Source organism: Carlito syrichta, unplaced genomic scaffold, assembly GCF_000164805.1.
Source record: "Carlito syrichta isolate Samal-C Ts95f unplaced genomic scaffold, Tarsius_syrichta-2.0.1 Scaffold80813, whole genome shotgun sequence".
Lineage (NCBI taxonomy): Eukaryota > Metazoa > Chordata > Mammalia > Primates > Tarsiidae > Carlito > Carlito syrichta.
The window spans coordinates 24,511-44,164 of NW_007024909.1; the positions used below are offsets into that span (position 1 = coordinate 24,511).

The following is a 19,654-nucleotide window of genomic DNA, read 5'->3' on the forward strand; positions in this document are numbered from 1 at the left end:
CCAAAGAAAGCTGGAATTATCTTTTGGAGGGTGGGCCCTTTGTAGTACACTTTTTTTGTTCTTCTGGACCAAACAATCAACCAAAGTTTTTATCTGGAAGTTTTGAGAAGATTGTGTCATAATTTGCAGAAGAAACATTCTGAGTTGTGGCAAACAGGAGACTGCTCTTCCACCATGACACTGCACCTGTCCACACTGTGCTGAGTGTTAAGCAGTTTTTGATTAAAAATGGGATGACCTCAGTGCCCCAACCTCTCTAGTCAGCCAGTCTCATCATGAGCTACTTTTTTTTTGTTTCCCTGCATGAAAACAGTACTCAAAATGAAACATTTTAGCGAATGTGGAAGAGGTGAAACAGAAAATGGCAGAAGGATTAAAAGGCATCAAAACTGATTAGTTCAAAAACTGTTTTGAGCAGTGGGAAAAGCATCTTGATAGATGTATTGCATCAAATGAAGAGTACTTTGAAGGTGACTGAAGTTTAAACATGAAAGAATAAATACACAATTTTTTATAAATAAATGTTGGGGTTTTTTTTGGGGGGGGGGTCCCTGTTGTATACTGGTCTATTAGGAATGAATAGAATTGGAATTTAGTATTTTTTTTCTGAAGCATCTGATACTAGTCTAATTCTTTTCCCCTGAAAATTGTTTGATCTTTTTGCCTGGGTGCTCTAAGGATTTTTTTTTCCTTTAAAGTCTAATAGGGACTGGGCTTGGTGACTCAACCTGTAATCCCAGCACTTTGGGAGGCCGAGGCAAGTGGATTGCCTGAACCCATGGGTTCGAGACCTGCCTGGGCAACTTGGCAAGACCTCGTTTCTACAATAAATCAAAAATTAGCCAGTCGTGCTACTGAGTGCCTATAGTTCTGGCTACTTGGAAGACTGAGGCAAAAGAATCGCTAGAGGCCAGCAGGTTGACGCTGGGGTGGCCATGAATGTGCCATGGCACTCCAGCCTGGGTGATAGAGTGAGACTCCAACTCAAAAAAAAAAAACAAAACAACAAAAAAGCATCTAATAGATTTACTGTAACATGTTTTGGATTGATCATTCCATTCCGTGTTGGTCTTTTTAAGAGATCCAAGTCTTTATTTCTAGAATTTTTTTGTACTGTAGTTTTAAATATTATTCTGTTTCATTGTTTTGCTTTTCTACTTCTAAGACTCTAATTATATGTTTGTTGGGCCTATTTGGCTGCCTTTTATTTCAGCCATTTTGATTTGACCCTCTTCTTTCTTGATTTTATTTACATTTGTTTTTTTTTCTACTATTCTTGATTATTCTTTATTAAATTTTTGATTGCATATATTTGCATTTTGGAACTTTATAATTCAGTTTTCATCTCTGACATGGTTTTGTTTTTTCTTTTTCTCTCTTGAGTTTATTCACCTCTTTTTTAGTTTCTTGTTTTTTTATGTTTATGATTCAAGAAATGTATTGTTCATATTGTTCATATGTATATATTTTCCCCCAAATACTCGTTTGACAATATTTGATTCAAGTGTGAGGATTATATTACTTCTTCTTCAGCTTTGTTTTTGTTTTTTATTTTAGGGGGTATTATGAGGGGCAGGTTTCATCAGCTGAAATAATTCAATTTGTATTTTCATGTTGTTAAAAAAAATTTTAATGAATATATTCTTTTTGTTCTATTTCCATTCACTTTATAGACTAGATGTGTCGTTTCAGAGCAACTTCTTCTGTCAGTTATGTTGTCTTGTAGTTTTGTTTTGTTTTCTTTTTTTATAAGTGATGCTAGTAATGGAGGAAGAGGGAAGTGACTTGTGTGTCTCTTTTGCCTTTTGTTTCTGTAGGTTCCTCAAATGTTTTTCTCTTAGTTTCTTTTCTTTTTTTTTCACTGCTTTTTGGTCAAGGGATGCCACTTCCCCAGAGTTGATGCTTTTCAGAGTCTACTGATTCTGGTCCTGTTCTCAGTCAGGCCTTTCCCTGTCATGGATGCTGTGAACTGCTTGTGTTCTGTTCTACTTTCTGCATCCACCAACTTGCAGCTGTATTGGAATTTGGAGTATTTGTCTATTCACAGATCCTTTGAATTTGTGCTGTTGCCTATCCATATTGATGAGAAAGTAGGTCATGTGTGTCTTTTATTTAAGTTCTTTTTTAAATTTTCTGTTATTTTGGGGAAGTGATGGAGAAAGATTCAAAATCTGGCAGCTGCCATTCTTCTCTCTCCATCCTCTCATTATGTAGTCCATTGAAATGGCTTATGGATTTTTATCTCAAAATAGATTTATGATTGATCTTTATCACTGATGTTACTCCCATAGTCCAGACACCTGTCATGTTTTGACTCAGTTATTATAGCAACCTCCTGCCTGTGTTCCTTTCATTTCTTGTCACCCTTTCAACACGTAAATCAGTTTTATCCTTCTTACTGGGATAAAATGACTTACAATTAAGTGGTCTATAGCAAGGAATGGCAAACTATGTTCTTCAGGCCAAATCTAGCCTGCCATTTTGTTTTTGTTGTTGTTTTGAGTTGGAGTCTCACTCTGTCGCCCAGGCTGGAGTGCAAGAAGAGTGTCTTTGTGGTCTTTACATCTTATCTTATCAGTCTAATGGGTTCTGTTCTCACAGGGAACAAAACACATTATTACAACTGTGTAGACATCACCTATGTGAGGCACACATTTTACTCCACTGAATCAAGCCTTTCCCAAAACTACTGATTGTAAAGGATATTTATTAGTTTTATAGACTTAGAATAATGATCTTTTGTGAGCCTCTATTTTATCTGTTGTAAAATAGGAGGAAATAGTTGTGCTTACCGCAAGGGTTGGTGAGACTTCTCATAAGCTGGTTGAACTTTATCACGCTGATGATGATAATTTTAATACTTTCTTTGTTTGATTTTCCGGCTACCCAGATAGCTCTTATATACTCTTTATGTTTGTTGGTTTGTCTTCTTGTTTTCCTTTACTGTCATTTTATTGGGACTTTGTGGGGCAAGATAAAAGCATGTGCTCAGTTCACCAGATTTAGCCAGAGTTCAAGAACTTTCATTTTTACTGCCTAAATATTGCTCAATTATGAATTTCTCACCCCACCTCACTTCCTACTGCCGTCACTGGCATCTTTATCATCTTCTACTCAGTTATTACAGGAGCCTCTGACCACTTTCCTTGCCCTAAGTGTCCTCATCCTGGACTGGTGACCTGTCCATGTCCCCTCCCTCACACTTGTCCTACCAACCCATTTCTCAGATGACCTGTCTGTGACCCTTCCCTCACACCTGTCCTAGTGTCCCAGAGCCCACAGGATGAGGTCTAAGCTCATTAGCTTGGCAAGTACAACCCCCAGGATGACTTGAATTCGTTCTTTGTTGCTGGTCTCCTAGCTCCCACTTACTCACTCAGTCATACAAATGGGGTGTGTTTTCCTGAACATGTCATGCTGTCCACTGCACTGTGCTCTAGTCTGTGTTCTGCTTCCAGGTGAAGGATCTCTGACCTCTCACATCTTACTTCCTCATCAGCTTTTTCCAACCTGAAGCTTTTTTTTCCCCCTAAAGCTTTTTCTGATCCTTCTAGTGTCCATTATGCTTATTTTTGCTCCTTTTCTGCCTGGTTCTCTTGTTATAATTACTGCATTGTATTCTTTTCTTAAATTTTTGCATTTTTTGCAAATTCCATGTTTAACTTAGAAGACAGTTGCATTCTTATATCTGCTTTTGCATTAGCATATTGGAATAGCATATGTCATTTAGCTTCTGAAAACCCCATGAGAGAATGTAAAATGTAAAAGGAAGATAGCATGTTTATATTGTTACAATGATAGTTTGACTTTGCATACCCTTAAAAGGTGTCAGGGATGCCAGGGCCTCCTGACCACACTGAGATTCGCTACCCTAGTATCACTTACCATGCTGTATAGATCATACTGTACCATACACATATTTCTGAAATGACTTTTCACTCTTAATACAGTTTAGAGGGCTTCCTGTATTAATAAATATGTATTTTTATTGTACTCTATTTTAATTAGTTTTTCAAATATCTGTTTCCATGTTAGATGTTGAACAGTGATAATCTTGTGATAGTTGGGGAGATAGTTAGGGGCCTTATTAAAAAAAGTTAAACAACAGATGTGTGAGATTATTCTGTAAACACAGGAATGATAGAAGGTAGTTTTTTATTTGAGTTGGGGAGAGATGAGTAAAATATTTTCAGATTAATATTTCACTTGTATATGAGTGGATTATAAGAATAAAAATGATAGGGCAAGAGATCATTTAGAAAGTCCTTGTAATTATTTAGATTTGAATGACTGAAAGCTTTGAATGAAGTAATACTTGTGGGAATCCAAAGATACAAAGGGGTGGGCAGTATATAGAGAGGAGAAATGGCAGGTGTGGCCACAGACAGAGATGAGAGGAGGAGGCTCAGCTTTGTGGAGCTGGGAGTGTGCTCTCAGGGCTCATGATGGTGTCTCGACAGAAACACACGAAAAGGACAGTCCAATTTTGGTGGAAAGGTATGTTCTCTGGTCTCAATTTCTTTAGGTCAGTTTTAACTTTAAATTACCCATTTTATGACCTGTTTATTCTTAAATTATACACTTAATAGCAACTGCTTATATACTTATGAGTGTTATGCATTGATAATTTTGAAGTGTGCTTCAAACTGTTGAATAAAGATTGTAGTTTTTTTTTTGTTAACCTGCCCCTTGCTTCTACTCTTTTACTTAATCACCATGTAGAGATGGTTTTGGAAAGTTTAATTTATGTTAACTTTTGTATTTGGTATTAAATGTACTGATTTTAAAAAGAAATGTCTATTAAAATGACCTATGGATCGGTGTGTTCAGTTGCAGGTTCAAGTGCTGATATAATGCTATGTGAATATATAATTGTAACACATACTCATTAGACTACTCTATTGTAATCATACAGGTGCAAGACAGCTGGAGTACATATTGATGAATCATTATTCCCTGCAACTAATACTAATGAACAGTTACCAAACCTAATTAAAAAAAGAGTAAGTAAATTATTTCACTGTAGGCAGTGACAACTATGAATTTATTCATTCTTTTTTTTATTTCTAGAAAATAAAACTTTTAGAAATATATTCAAGTTGTCTTAAGTGTGCTACTGATGATGTTCTTTTCATATAGCATGTTTTAGCGATTTATGGAGATTATTTTATCCTATGAATGCTTGGATGGAATTTATAAGAAATAAAAGAAAGTGTGGTTAGCCACAGGAAAACTAAAAGTTGCCGAGAGACCATAAAACATTTTAGGTGCTTTGGTAATGACTTCCAAATCAGTTTGTTATATCTGTAGTAAAATGCCTTCATTCTATTTAGTCAGAAAATCTCAATTGCAGACACTGCTTTCATTTGAGTCTGAAGCAGATATATCCAAGTGTGCAAAGGCATGTTTTAACAGAAAATCTGCTTTACAAATATAGTCATCCCTCAGTATCCTCAGGGGATTGGTTCCAGGATCACCCTGTAGATACCAACATTTACAGATGGTCAGGTCTCTTGTATAAGGTGATAGCATTTACACATAACCCACACACAGTCTCTCATATAATTTAAATCATCTCTAGATTACTCATAGCATCTAATAACACAGTGTAAATGCTGTGTAAATAGTTGTTATACTGTATTGGTTTTTACTGTGTTTTTGCATTGTGTTGTTATTTTTTTTCTTTTGAATATTTTCAATTGCGGTTGCTTGAACCCACAGATCCAGAACTCGTGGGTATGGAGGACCCATGGTAGAGTTACAAACACAGCTTCATTTGAGGTCTAATTCACATTTGAATACAACCTTTTATGTTTTCTATGTATTTAAAAGTTTTAATAGCCGGGCTTTGTGGCTCAGCCTGTAATCCTGCGCCTTTGGGCGACTGAGGTGAGTGGATTGCCTGAGCCCGCGGGTTCGAGACCCACCTGGGCAACTTGGCGAGACCTCATCTCTACAATAAATCAAAAATGAGCCGGGCGTGGTAGCGCACGCCTGTAGTTCCAGCTACTTGGAAGGCTGAGGCGGAAGGATCACCGGAGGCCAGCAGGTCGAGGCTGCGGTGGCCGGGAGCGACCACTGCACTCCATCCAGTCAGGGTGACAAAGTGAGACTCCAACTCAAAAAAAAAAAAGTTTTAATTGTGGTTTCTTTATTTGAGGGAGCTTACTATGAAACATCAAAGTCACTTGGTTTTTACATGAGAGTCTCTGTTAGAGAGAGGATTTCATGACTTCCTCCAAACTGAATTACGGGAGAACTGCACATTTCCTGTAGATTAAAGGAAAAAGAGCTGCGGATGTCTACATGTTTTCTGAAAATAGTAAATGCTATATCTCCATTACTTCCTCTCAGACAAGCCAGAGTTTGGCAGTGCAGTGTGGATGAGCTTCCTTCAGTCCCCTTCAGACCTTCTCATCTGGTTATAGGTGAGAAGGTTCAGCTGAGGCTCTTAAGTGTCTGTGACATGCTAAAATAAAGTATTCATTGTAAAACACATCAGTAACATGCTTATTTTCATTGTAAAGCACTTATTAAACACAGATAAAGTTAGCATCGCTATTGCTTTTCCCTCAAAAAGGGGAGTTTTCAATTTGGCAGGTATCCTTCTGGAAGTGATATATTTGGTACGTGTCACACCCACATGTGAAGGGTCACATAAATACATGCTTTACAGGAAGGAGGCACTGCCACCATACATGTATTATTTCATGGGTTGCTTTTTCTTCCATACCTAGCAGTGTGGTTTTGATCATTTCATGTTAGCTGAATTTGTCTTTCCTGTACTTTTGGATAATTGACAGTTTTTGCTATGTACATTACTTGTGAAACATATTTGAATTTATTTCTCCAAGTTGGATATCTAGAAATGAAATTGCTTAGAATACATGCACATTTTTATTTTAACAGTTCTTTCAATAGTGTGTAAGCCTACCTATTTCTTAACGCTTTGAGCTGGATATTATTAAAACTTTTTAATTTTTCCTAATCTGAATTATTCTAATTTCCTAATATGAATTAGGAAATCCGAATTCCAATGTCCTAATATGAATTATGAAATCTTTTAAATTTTTCCTAATCTGAAGTATAAATAATGGCTGCTTATATACTTTGCCACTTTAAATTTTCCTTGCATCTAAAAACCTTCCCTTGGCTCTCTTTTCCCGAATGCACTTGCAAACTGAACATGATTCCGGGTCTTATTTTGGGTTCTTGAGCTGGTTCCTTGCTTCTCTCCCCATCACCTGTGTGCTGCCAGCCCACCGGCCTGCTTGTGCTCCTCAAACACTCCAAGTGTGTTTCTGTCATAGAGCCATAGCGTTAGCTGTTCCCTCTGGCTAGAACATGCTCCCCCCGCCAATCCATCGTCATGACTTGTTTTCAGACCTCCCCATGGCTTTGTGCAGATGTTACTTTCTCCTTGAGACCCACGCTGACACGCCTGTTCGCACCAGTGGTTCCTTCCTACCTGTGCCAGTTGTGTGAGTCCCACTTCTTAACACGCTGCAATGATGGGGGCAGTAAGATAAAGTTCAGTTGCTATCACATATGATATAATTTACTTATTTATTATGTTCCCGGCCACTGCAACCTCGACCTGCTGTGCTCCGGCGATCCTTCCGCCTCAGCCTTCCAAGTAGCCGGAATTACAGGGATGTGCTACCACGCCCGGCTGATTTTTTGATTTATTGTAGAGATGAGGTCTCGCTGCCCGGGCGGGTCTCGAACCCGCGGGCTCAGGCAATCCACTCACCTCAGCCTCCCAAAGGCGCGAGATTACAGGCTGAGCCACCAAGCCCGGCTAAGTCCAGTTTTTATATTTTGTAGTGATGGCTAACCTACAGATGGGAAGTAAATGGGTAGTTGTGAAGAAGAGGAAGTGGTAAAGCTGGGAATGTGAGGTCTGTTTTAAAGGAGACATTTCCCCCTCTCTGAAGATGCTAAGACTAGAGAGTTAACCCAGGACTTTCCTGTGGAAATTAGCCTGAGGTTCTATGTGTTTGTATGTGTAGTTATTTTTTTGGTTTCACTGGCTTAGTGGAGTTGTTGTGATTTACAGACAAGATTAGATAATGGTTCTATTATTTGGTCATTATAACATAGTAATTGTTTTTGTGTTTTATTACTATGTCATGATTTGTTGGGGGGGGAAGGATATGAGAACAGCATTACACAGCTGGCTGTGGGCTTGCTTCCCAATGCATGTAGATGCCAACACCATGGCACTGGTTTTTGAGAAAAGAAAGGCTTTGTTGCGAATTGACTGACAAGGGACAGGAGGGAATGCTCAAATCTATCTTCTCAAGACAGGGACTAGGGAAGATTTTATAGGCAGAGGAAGATGAGGCATGATCTGATTGACTCTGTGAGTAGGTGTATTCTGACTGGTGATGCCAGGCCTCCATCTGATTGGATCATGGATTATGCCATGTGATGTCCACTTATTTGGTCCCTGTTCCTTGGTTCAAGTACTTAGATTCCACCCGTTGTTGCATTCTTGGTTTATTTTGGTGTGTTCAGGCAACACAACTTGTAACCTGGAGGTCCATGGCAATTGAAAAACAACTCACCATTTTGTTACATGAAGTTGAACCAGATAGGACTGGTTTTGTGGTCACAGTAGCAAAAAATGGAAAAATACTAGTTTGGCTAAGAACCTTCATGGAAACTAAGTATACTGGGATCATGAAAATGTCTCAGAAAACATAATATAGAGCACTTTATTCAGTCTTTTAAATGTGTTCATTTTTTATAATTGCATAGAAAGAAATAAATATTGCTAACATATAACCCAAGAAATACCTCTTTAAGTTTTTAGCATTAATGTTATAGAAGGTATAAGAAATGTCTGTGAAATGTGAAAGGGCTTTTTTTCTGTCCTAAGCAATTACAATGCATTATTCATTTCTGTGTCCTTTTTGCACAGCGTAAGTGTATGCAGCCCAAAGATTTTGTTTTTAGAACACCAGAAAATGATAAAAGATGTCAGAGGAAATTTGAGAAAATGGCCAGAGAACTACAAAGGCAAAAAGCAAGTCTAAGTAAGTCAAGAAATATAATATGATCCTTTGCAATTGTGTTCATACATTCTGTTGAATTTGCCTGATGACCAGTGGCATTCAAGTTCATGTGTGAATCTGCAAGTGTTTGTTGAGGGTGGGAACAGTGGTTAATGAGGGCAGTTTCTGAAACCTGGGGTAAAAAAACCTAAGGAACTGTAAACTGAAACCTAAGGAACTGTAAATTGAAATCGCATTCTAGTTTTATAGCTTCACTAGTTCAATGATTCTGGGTAAGTTATTTAACTTCTGTGTCTCAATTTCTTTGTCTTTGATGGGGATACTGTTATCTAATGCATTGTGTTTTGTGTTTGGGGGATGGTTAGATGAAATAATGCATGTATTGTGCTTAGCACAAAGCCTGGCGACAGGTAACTGCTCAGCTGGTGTTAGCCAGTAGCTGTAGTGGTAGCATCATGGGTCAGGGAGGTGGCAGCAGTAGTAGAATATGAGCAGGAAGAGGTAGTGATGTTGAACAGGAAGAGGAAAACTGTGGGGGTGAGCATGGGCCTTTCTTATAAGGAATCAGATTGTTGAAGTACAAAGGCATTTTTTGACCTCAAAGTTGATTTTTTGTTTATTTTTAGAAAATTATGCACCTATTCTCTTATTTGAACCTGATGGTTCATTGGTGTATAGTCCCACAAGTGAAGTGGATGATAGTCACGACAATACGATAGAGATGAGATTGCAAGAGTTGGAAGAGAACCGGGAAGATCTTTCTCCTACTTGTAAGTGATTACAGTTTTTAAAATGAAAATTATGTAAATAAGTAAATCAATTATGGTGGCAAGTTTTATTTTCTCTACCTCGATATTTTAGTTAATGTTTCCTGATTCTAACGAATTTTGACCTATTTCAGGGCAGACTTTGTTCATATTTTTCCAGGAAATCTTAAGCATTGTTAAGGTTTTCCAAGCATATGTTGTGCATATAGTATTTTTTAGGTTTAAAATCCTATTTGTTGTATCTCCTTTGTAATTTCTAATATCCTTGGAATTATTCTTTATTTTTCTAAATTGTGTCTCTCTTTTGAAGGAATTTGCTTTAATATACCTAATTGATCAGTTTGTTTTTCTTTATTTCTTTTATGTTTAAAATTTTAAGTTGCTTGAGTAATTGAGCACATTTTAATAAAACATTTAACCAAGTAGCTAATATTAAAAACTCAACTTTATTCTCACCTAATTCTACTCCTCTACCTGGAAGTAAACTTTGGTTTAAATTGATGTGTTTTTCCAAATCTTTTTCAGCATGTCACATATCTACAGATTTGGTTTCTATGTGGAAGTGCAGTTTCTTTGACCTAAATTGGATTAAGGCATATGTATTATTTTCAACTTTATTTTTTACTTAAGATCATCCAGGAGGCTTTTTCCAGCTCAGTAGACATGTATTGACCTCTTTTTTTTTTTTTTACAATGCTGCAAAATATTCTACAATTTTGATATTGAATCATTTGTTGGCAGATATTTTTTCTCAGTTTTTCTTTATTAAAAATAGTGATGTTTTTATTCTTTTTTTAACCACTTAGTTTGGTTGTTCTTACTTTTTATAAACCATTTTCCTTTTTATGAGCATAGGGCTTTCTGGCTTCCCCCACTTTTTACTATGTGCATTTACATAAATCCTTATATTTTTGGGCATTTCATGTATTTCAATAATATTAATTCACAAATGCAATTTTTATTTATTTATTTTTTAGATACAGGATCTTGCTAGGCAGGACTTGAACACTTGGGCTCAAGCCATCTTCCTGCCTCAGCTTCCCATGTAGCTAGGACTACAGGTGTGCATCACCATGCCCAACTTTTTGCTAGATGTAATCTGATTATCCCTCAAAAACTTTGGATCATTTTGCCCTTTACCATTTGTGTATAAGAATGCTAATTTCCTCATATTTGGAAGACTGGATGGTACTAGCCTTTAAGTCTTTTTCAATCTGATGATTGAGAAACCAGACTTCTTTGTTTAATTTGCTTTTGATTATTAGTGAGGTTGAATGTCTTTTCATATTACTGACTATAAATTTAATGTTATTGACTATTACTTTTCTGAATTTTATGTCCTTTGTCCATCTGTCATGTTTTTCTTCATGACTTATAAGAGCTATTTGTGTGTGTGTGTGTGTGTGTGTGTGTGTATGTTGGTGTCTCACTCTATCACCCAGGCTGGAGTGCAGTGGTATGACCACAGCTTACCGCAGCCGCAACTTCCTGGGTTTAGGTGACTCTTCCACATCAGCCTCCCAAGTAGCTGGGACTACAGATACATGTCACCACACCTGACTAACTTTTAAATTTTTTTTGTTGCGATGAGGTCTCGCTGTGTTGCCCAGGCTGGTCTCAAGCTCCTAGGCTCAAGTGATCCTGCTGCCTCAGCCTACCAATGTGTTGGGATTACAGGCATAAGCCACCACACACCTGGCCTGTAAGAGATTTTTTTTTAAAGATTAGATATTTGATTTATCTTGAATTTAAATTTGTATATAATATAAAAGAGTCACCTATATCAGTTAAGGTTAGTGTGGCCGCATATGACAAAGAAACAGAAGTCGGCAGTCAGGGCTAGAGTGGCATTCCATGGTGTCTTTAAGAAGCTAGGTTCGCATCTTTCTGTTTTTCCTTCCTTGATGCTGGGCTTTTCTTCCAAGATGTATGTACCTCCCAGCTGAGCCAGCTCCCTTTAAAAGCCTTAGCAGATATCCCATCCAGTATTCTTGCCTAACTCCCTTTGCTGGGACGTGGTTGTATATAGCCACCCCTGGTTGCAAGAAAGATTGAAATATAGTCTTTATAAGGCTGCATTGTTGTACTAATAAAATCAGAGTTCTTTTGTTGAGAGGAAGTGAGAATGGATATTGAGGTAGATAGCTAGCCCTGTTCCAGATGGACATCTAAATTGTGTCAGCATATAATTTTGTATATAAACGAATGTGCCTTAAACTTTATTTTTTCCATTACTTTGAAGTGTTAATTCTACTGTTTCACTGCATCCAATACAGTTTAACACTCGACAACTGAAAATTTTATCTCTCTGTTTACCTTTCATATTTTGGTTTCTTCTCTTTTTACAATGATTTGCTCAAATCTTCACAAAAAAGTATCATTTTCAATCTCCTTAAAAAATCTTTGGTTATACGTCCCAGACATGTTGTATGTTTCTTGTCTGTTGTGTGTACAACGTTTGAAGAGAATGTTTATTTATTTTTATTATTTTTTTGAAGCAATGAGGTCTCGCTATGTTGCCCAGGCTAGTCTCAAACTCCCAAGCTCAAGCAATCCTTCTACCTTGGCCTCCAGTAATGCTGGGATTACAGGTATGAGCCATCACAGCTGGCTTAAAGAGAATGTTTATGACCTTATTTATTTATTTTTTGAGTTGGGGGTCTCTGTTACTCAAGCTGGTATGCAATGGCAGGATCACAGCTCAATGCAGCTTCAACTTCCTGGGCTTAGGTGATCCTTTTGTCTCAGCTTCCCCAGCAGCTGGTACTACAAACGTGTGCCACCATGCCCGGCAAATTTTTTAATTAATTTTTTAGTGATGATGTCTCACTATGTTGCTTAGGCAGGTATCAGACTCCTGGGTTCAAGCAATCCTCTCGCCTCAGCCTCCCAAAGTGCTGGGATTACAGGCGTGAGTCACCATGCCCAGCCTTGGCCTTATGTGTTAAATCTTTGACATCCTAAATGTTTTCACTGAAACCTCTAGGATTTGTCAAACCGGCACCAGTGACATTTTGGGCTGGATAATCTTTGTTGTGGGTATGTCCTGTGCATAGTTAGGTGTTCATCTGCATCTCTGCCTTTCTGCACTAACACCAGTAACACTCCTCACCCTCCCTCTCTCACTTGCTATATCCAAAAGTGTCTGCAGACATTACCACTTATCTGCTAGGATCCCAAATCACCCCTGGTTGAGAGCCATTACTGTAGTTATAGAGGTAACTATTATGAGCATTTTTGAAAAAAATGCCATGATTATCAAGCAGGAATACTAAAATAGACAAAATACTCATTTAGCTTTGTTGAGTTTCTGATTAGATTTAGGCAAATTGACTTTGGAAGATCCCTTCTTTTTGATTCTATAAATGTAATAGAATCACCTACAATTAATAGGTGGACTACTGTTGGCTTTGTCTGCTAAAAAATATTGAAATTTTACCTAATGAAATGTTTTAATTTTGTTTTCAGCTTCCCAAAAGATTGAACAGTCTCATGATAATCCAAGTAGCTCTCTGTGTGAGGCATCTTTGAACATTTCACATGATACTTTGTATTCAGGTAAAATTATTTTGTTTGCTGTGATATAGTTAAACTTTGAGGATAGTATGATTTTCTTATTGTAGTATTTCATGTGACCATTTCTGATGAGTAGAGTAATTAAGTTAAAACTAGAACTCATAAATTTCCTTCTGAAAGTAGATTTTATAATAAAATTAAGACGTGAGTTTATCTTCCTTTTTGATTCCTGTGGGTTTTCTCCTAGGCATTTGCCTTCTTGCTACAAAACGATTGCTCATTTAAAAAAAATTATTGTGATCTAGTATGGACTAATCTATACGCAGTTTAAACCATATAGAACTGAGAACAGTCAAAACTAAGAAAGAATTGTTTCCCATGGTGTATAATGAATATGTGAAATGTGTTATTGAACAGGAACAGTGAAGTATATGAAGATAATCAATAAATTTAGGAGACAGGGCATTTCTAATGAGAAACAGAAAGCTCATTGGTAATAATTAATAAAATTGGTTGTACGTTATACACATACATTTTTTAAATGTGGGAACCCTTATTTGACTTGGGATGGTGATTTTTAATGGTTATATCTTTCCTTTGGTTATATCCATTTTTTAAATAATTTTCTCACCCAGCCCACAATGGGGCCCAGATTAATGGCAGTAACCCCTAAAAGACCTGTATTTAAAAATGCTAGAAATGATATGGAATATCTTATTATGAAAGACACAATAGTGACAGCACACAAAACAGCACCAAGATATTAAGAGTTTAAACTAAAGCTTCCTTTCATTGTTTATTCTTGCAGTGTCATCTGTGTGTGTTGGAATTATTTACCCATTTATCTCAAATAATCTCCATCTTTTTATTTTATACTTGACACACTTATTTCTTATGAGTTGGAAACAAGTGTTAATAATAGCTAACACTGATTTCATATTTGCTGTGTTGTAGACATCTTATCTTATTCGCCCATTAGTTGTATGAGATAGGTTCCATCACCATTCCCATTTTGCCAGTGAAAAAACCAGGACACAGAAGTCAAACAGCTTGTACAAGGCCTGCACTTTGTGATTGGCAAACCCAGGCTTCTAACTTAGGCAGTCTGACTTCACAATTTACACTCTTAATGACATGTCACACTGCTTATTGGCTTTTTGAAAAGTGTGATAAACATTCAGCTGCTAAAGTGGAAATTGACCTATATTTTCAAATACTGCCCTGAAGACACACAAGGCTCTGACTTGGCACAGGCACGGCACTACCTACCAATTGCCCGACCCCTTTCTGGAGCACAGCAGTGAGGGAAGGGCTCGGTTATTACCTGTGTTCTTCTTTTTTAAAAGTAGAACTTTAGTGATTTCAGTCAGAAAGTCACAACACTTATGTTGACTCCAGATTGTGTAATTTCTATACGATGGAGGCCCTCTACCAGCAAGCACTGAGTCCCTACTAGGGGAGCCAGTACCGGACTAGAGACCTCATATCTTTAAATGAACAGATACTCTTGGAGAGTTAAAATCCTTTGTAGACATTCAATCCCTAAGAGTATCTGTTCATTTAAAAATATGAGGCCTCTAGCCCAGTGCTGGCTCCCACAGTAGGGGCTCAGTGCTTGCTGGTAGAGGGCCTCCATTGTAAAGAAACCACACAATCTGGAGGCAACATAACGTGTTGTGACTTTCTGACTGGAATCACTAAAGTTCTACTTTAAAAAAAAAGAGTACTCAATGATTTATCACAGAAACAAAGATCTGAGTACTATATGTACTCACTCATATGTGGACCGTGAACATTATTATAATACTATAAGAAAGGGATTGGCAGTAGTGGGAAACTGTCAGGGGAGAGGGGAGCTTATAATCAATAAGGATACCCACACATTACCTGAACAATGACAATTTATGTACCTAACTCTGAATTATACCACACATCTTTAAAATAAATAATAAAAGAAAAAAACTGAGTGGCGGAAAACTAAGAAATGTAACATTTCATTAGCAGGCATTTAATTTCCTAGCTTTTTATTTTAAGGAAATTCAAAAACTGCATGCTTTCTGATAATAAATAAGTAAATAAAGAAAATGAACAGAAAGTAATATCTTTCCTCCAATAGCTGATAGTATAGTGAGGGAGGGAGACACACACATCACCAGAGTGCACATAATGCTCACTGCCAGCTAGACCTGGCCAGGGGTGTCAGAGGGTCACAGGGATGTTGACAACCAGGTAGGTTTTGAAGGATGAATCATATTTATCCAGAGTAAAGTGTGGGGGAAAGATAAGGCCAGAGGCATGAAAGAGTGTAGAATTTTGGAGACAGGTAACAGCTTAGCATTACTCTCAAGGAATGTAAAAGCTGTATGGGAAGTCAAAGCAATAAGGTCTACCAGAAGGTTCACTTTTGAATATAAATATAATACAAGGCCTTCACAAAACGGGAAGGTAAAGGTGAGCTGTATCCATTGGGGGAATGTTTTGTGGAAGACTAGAACTTGACCTAGACCTTAAAGCAATAGTTGTTAGGCTTAAGAGTATGGACCACCTGGAGAATTTAGTGACAAGCTATGGATGCTTTTCCAGGAAAAATGTGCACACACAGATGGAAACGTCTGTAAAATATTTAGAAGTTTCCTACCCCTCTCCTTCATCCCCACCCCATTCCATGCACTCATTAGAGCCCAGGTTCCCTAGTTTAAAAAACTGCCCTAAAAGGTATGCTTAAATGGAAATGAGATGAACAAAATAGGGTCAATCTCTTCTTAACTAATAACTATGCTTAGGGCAACCCCTTTGGGTCCCCTCCCACTGCAGGAGCTTTTCTGTCCTCTCAATAAAGCCTGCTTTCTCAAAAAAAGGAAAAATTTGTGCTTAAAAATTATTATTTTATTAGTCAACTGAAAATGAAATATATAAGAATTTAAACCATTTTTTAAAAGTTAGTTCTTTATTCATATTTTTCAGATGAATCCTTTGGTGGTGATTTATACTCATCTTTTGATGATCTTTGTGGAAATTCAGGACATGGAAATCCGGAAAGGAAATTGGGAGGATCCATTAATGAAAGTGTTTCTTCAACTGTATCTAAAGCAAATAGTATTCCTTCATCAGCATCGTCCAGTTACCTCAGTGTATTAAGTCCTCAGAAATCCATGAGTAATCTTTCAACAGAAGAAATAGATTGGCAAGGAGATACTGTAAGTGAAGTATTCACCCCTGACAAAAAGGAACTGGAAGGTATGTCTAAGGAGATGTTTGATGAGAAATATAGTTTGTCTCCTACATTATCTTCAACAAAAAGCCCCCTGTTGATGCATTCAAGACCCATGGGGTCCTCAGTAAAGAGAAGAACACCACTAGACAACTTACATTCTCCTCCAAAAGAAAAGGTAAAGAAAAAGAGTTACAGCAGGCGCTCGAACATGCCAAGGTTACAGCTGTTTAAGTCAGAAGACAACGTGAAGTTCACATCTGGATATGCTATGAAGACTCCTGATTGTAAGGACTCCTCATATGATGATTATTTTTCACCTGCTAATATTAAGGAAAGGAATGCAGAGGCTCTTCCTTCTAAACTTCAGCCGTCATCATGCCTTGCTGTGCTCAACAACAGAAGTCTTTCTAAGAAGGAGAGAACAAGCACATTTGAACTATCTGACTTTTCTGGCATTGGAAAATACCCAGATTACTCAGCTGATAGCCAAAACTAGGTCCAGTGCTCAGAAAACTGCAAATGATGAAGGCAGTACCACTTGGCATCTCATGACTTGACGGAAACATCTGCTGCTACAGCAGCTCTGGGGTGTTGTGGACAGGCTGGCCCTCAGCAGGGAGCAGATGCATGCGCAGATCCAAACAGCTTTTCTCATACCCCTGAGGACTTTGCTCATCCAAAAAACCCAAACACCTGGTGATTTAACGCCTTTGAAAGGAAGCAGTGAAGAAATGAAATAATTGACTGGTGTAAAAAGCACACAGAAGTAAAGTACCGTTTCCAAAATGTCAAGCTCCTCTGAAAGTGAAGCACAAAGTGATTACAAACTCAATTTTGTAGATGATAATAATGTGGAGATATCTACAGAAGAAAAGGAAGATTGATCTAGAGGAAATAGTGAAAGTATGTGAATTTCCTTTTTCAAGTATCTTTGTTAAATAAATATGTATTAGTGCGTCCATATTTTAAATTTATCACTTTTTATTTAAATTATTGCTGCTTTTCTATTTAAAGAAGTGTGTGTGTGTGATGTTTTCCAGTGACAAATTCTTTAGGAATAGATGACTTGCCACCCTATGGAATTTCTAGGCTTCTTGGTCAAATCTGTTGTTATGCATACATTTCTCCAAGCCTTTTCCTTCTTACAGATCAAAAGAATAAGTAATACCTAGTATGAGTAACTGGCTCCTTTTCCTTGTTTCATTATAGTCTCCAGTACATGCTTATTGTGTAAAGAAGCATATTAATGAAGGATTTTTAGCAATCTGGGTTCTTAATAGTGAGACTGTTTATTTCAGAAAGAAAATTTCAGGTAGCATAAAATATTGATGCTATCAAGAGAGAAAGTATGAAAAAGTACATTTAGGAATATGTTATTCAACACCTGTTTCTTAAAAAACTGAGCAATGTTAACGATAAAATATTTTTACTTGTCTAAATACTTTTGCTTAGGTAAGAAGTTCATTTGTAACAGGTCTTGTTTGACTTTGACTTACTTTGCTTTAAGCACATCGTTTCAACTGATTTCCTATTTGTAATTTAATTGTAAATATAATGATAAATTATGCAGTAATGGCATAATAATTATATAATTGTTGTGATTGTGGCAAAAGTAGCAACAACACATTTTGCACTTGTGATTATAAGCATAAATAGGTTCCAGTAATCAAAATTGAGGAAACCAGCCAGGCTTGGTGGCTCAGCCTGTAATCTCAGCGCTTTGGGAGGCCGAGGTGAGTGGATTGTCTGAGCCCGCGGGTTCGAGACCCACCTGGGCAACTTAGCGGGCCCTCATCTCTACAATAAATCAAAAAATTAGCCGGGTATGGTAGTGCGCGCCTGAAGTTCCAGGTGCTTGGAAGGCTGAGGCGGAAGGATTGCCAGAGCCCAGCATGTCGAGGCAGCCACTGCACTCCAGTCTGGGTGACAGAGTGAGACTCCAACCCCCCCCCCAAAAAAAAAACATTGAGGAAACTTTGACCATCTTTACCTAAAGATTTGGTTAGAATATGAATAAGACCAAAATGGTTCTTCATCATTTCTTTATTCCTCAACTGGTTTTGACTACCTTTTTCTATCGGAGAAGTCACAGTTGAGATAATCACAAATGTATTCTTTTCCTTGAGTATAAATTCCCCAAAATGTCTTACAAAGGGAATTAAAATAATTGTGTATATTTTGACCTGCTGTTTATATCTTAGCTTTCTGAACGTGTTAGTTTTCATTCAGCTTATAATGTGTTTTCAGAATACTTATTTTAAAATGATGTTGATTCTAAAGTTAATATAAAACAGTAGATGTATAGAATTGTTTTGGTAGTTGAGACTATCCTGTTCTTGAGGTTTGTATTCTCGTTCTTCCCAGTGTTTATCTTTTGTATCTGTAAGCTTTTGAATCATACTTAGTGGCATGCAGATGTAAATTAAGTGGAAAAAAGCTAGTTTCAACCAGTATGGCACAGCCAAAAATCTCAGTGTTGTCAGGAATGTAATAGTCCTTGGAAGCAGGTATATCTTATTTTCTAGAATGCAGAGCCCAGTGTCCACAGCCTCCGAGGGTTTGGGGTAAGTAGAAGCAGATGAGAAGTAGGCATCGGTTGACCAACAGGGCCTTCTTTGAAATTTTGAGATTTTGACACTTGAGTGGTGCAGGCTGTCATGCAGTGTACAGATAGGGCCCTGGTGTGACTCAGTTTGACTCATGGAAACATTCTGTATACCCTAACGTAAGGGCTGCCTACTTTATGTCATACAAAGAGATGGAAAATCACTGGGTTCTAGCACAGGAAGAGACTTACATGTTGTTTATCCTAAATCCAACCTCTTTCTTTTACAAGACTCGTTGATATTTTGAATTGTCCACTGGCAACCCACTGGGACCCAGGCAAACCAACTCGCTTTGGGAATCTACCTTGGATGAAACCGTAAAGCTTTCAATGTAAAAGTCATGCATGTATACAAATTTCATACCTGCTGAAATTGTGGAGTGGTAAAGGCATCTGTACCTCAAACTCTGCTTCTTCAAATCTTTCGTGTTGAAATAAAAGTGTGTTCCTCAATTTCTGTTTTCAGTTCATTTTTACTTGTGGTTGTTTTTGATATCTAAGAATGTAACAAAGCTTTGAAGAACAAGTTACA

At 37.5% G+C, this 19,654-nt stretch overlaps 1 protein-coding gene across 1 annotated transcript in view; it reads left to right on the forward strand.

Annotated features, from left to right (window-relative positions):
* LOC103257601 (microcephalin-like) overlaps window positions 1-17,433 on the forward strand; it is a 28,146-nt gene extending 10,713 nt beyond the window's left edge. Inside the window, exons 4-8 of the mRNA XM_008055294.1 lie at window positions 4,916-5,003; window positions 8,927-9,041; window positions 9,647-9,790; window positions 13,256-13,345; window positions 16,268-17,433. Of these exons, the coding sequence (XP_008053485.1) occupies window positions 4,916-5,003; window positions 8,927-9,041; window positions 9,647-9,790; window positions 13,256-13,345; window positions 16,268-17,013 (1,183 nt within the window). The 3' untranslated portion in view covers window positions 17,014-17,433. The remainder of the gene's footprint in view (window positions 1-4,915; window positions 5,004-8,926; window positions 9,042-9,646; window positions 9,791-13,255; window positions 13,346-16,267) is intronic.
* The last annotated feature ends 2,221 nt before the right edge of the window (window positions 17,434-19,654 follow it).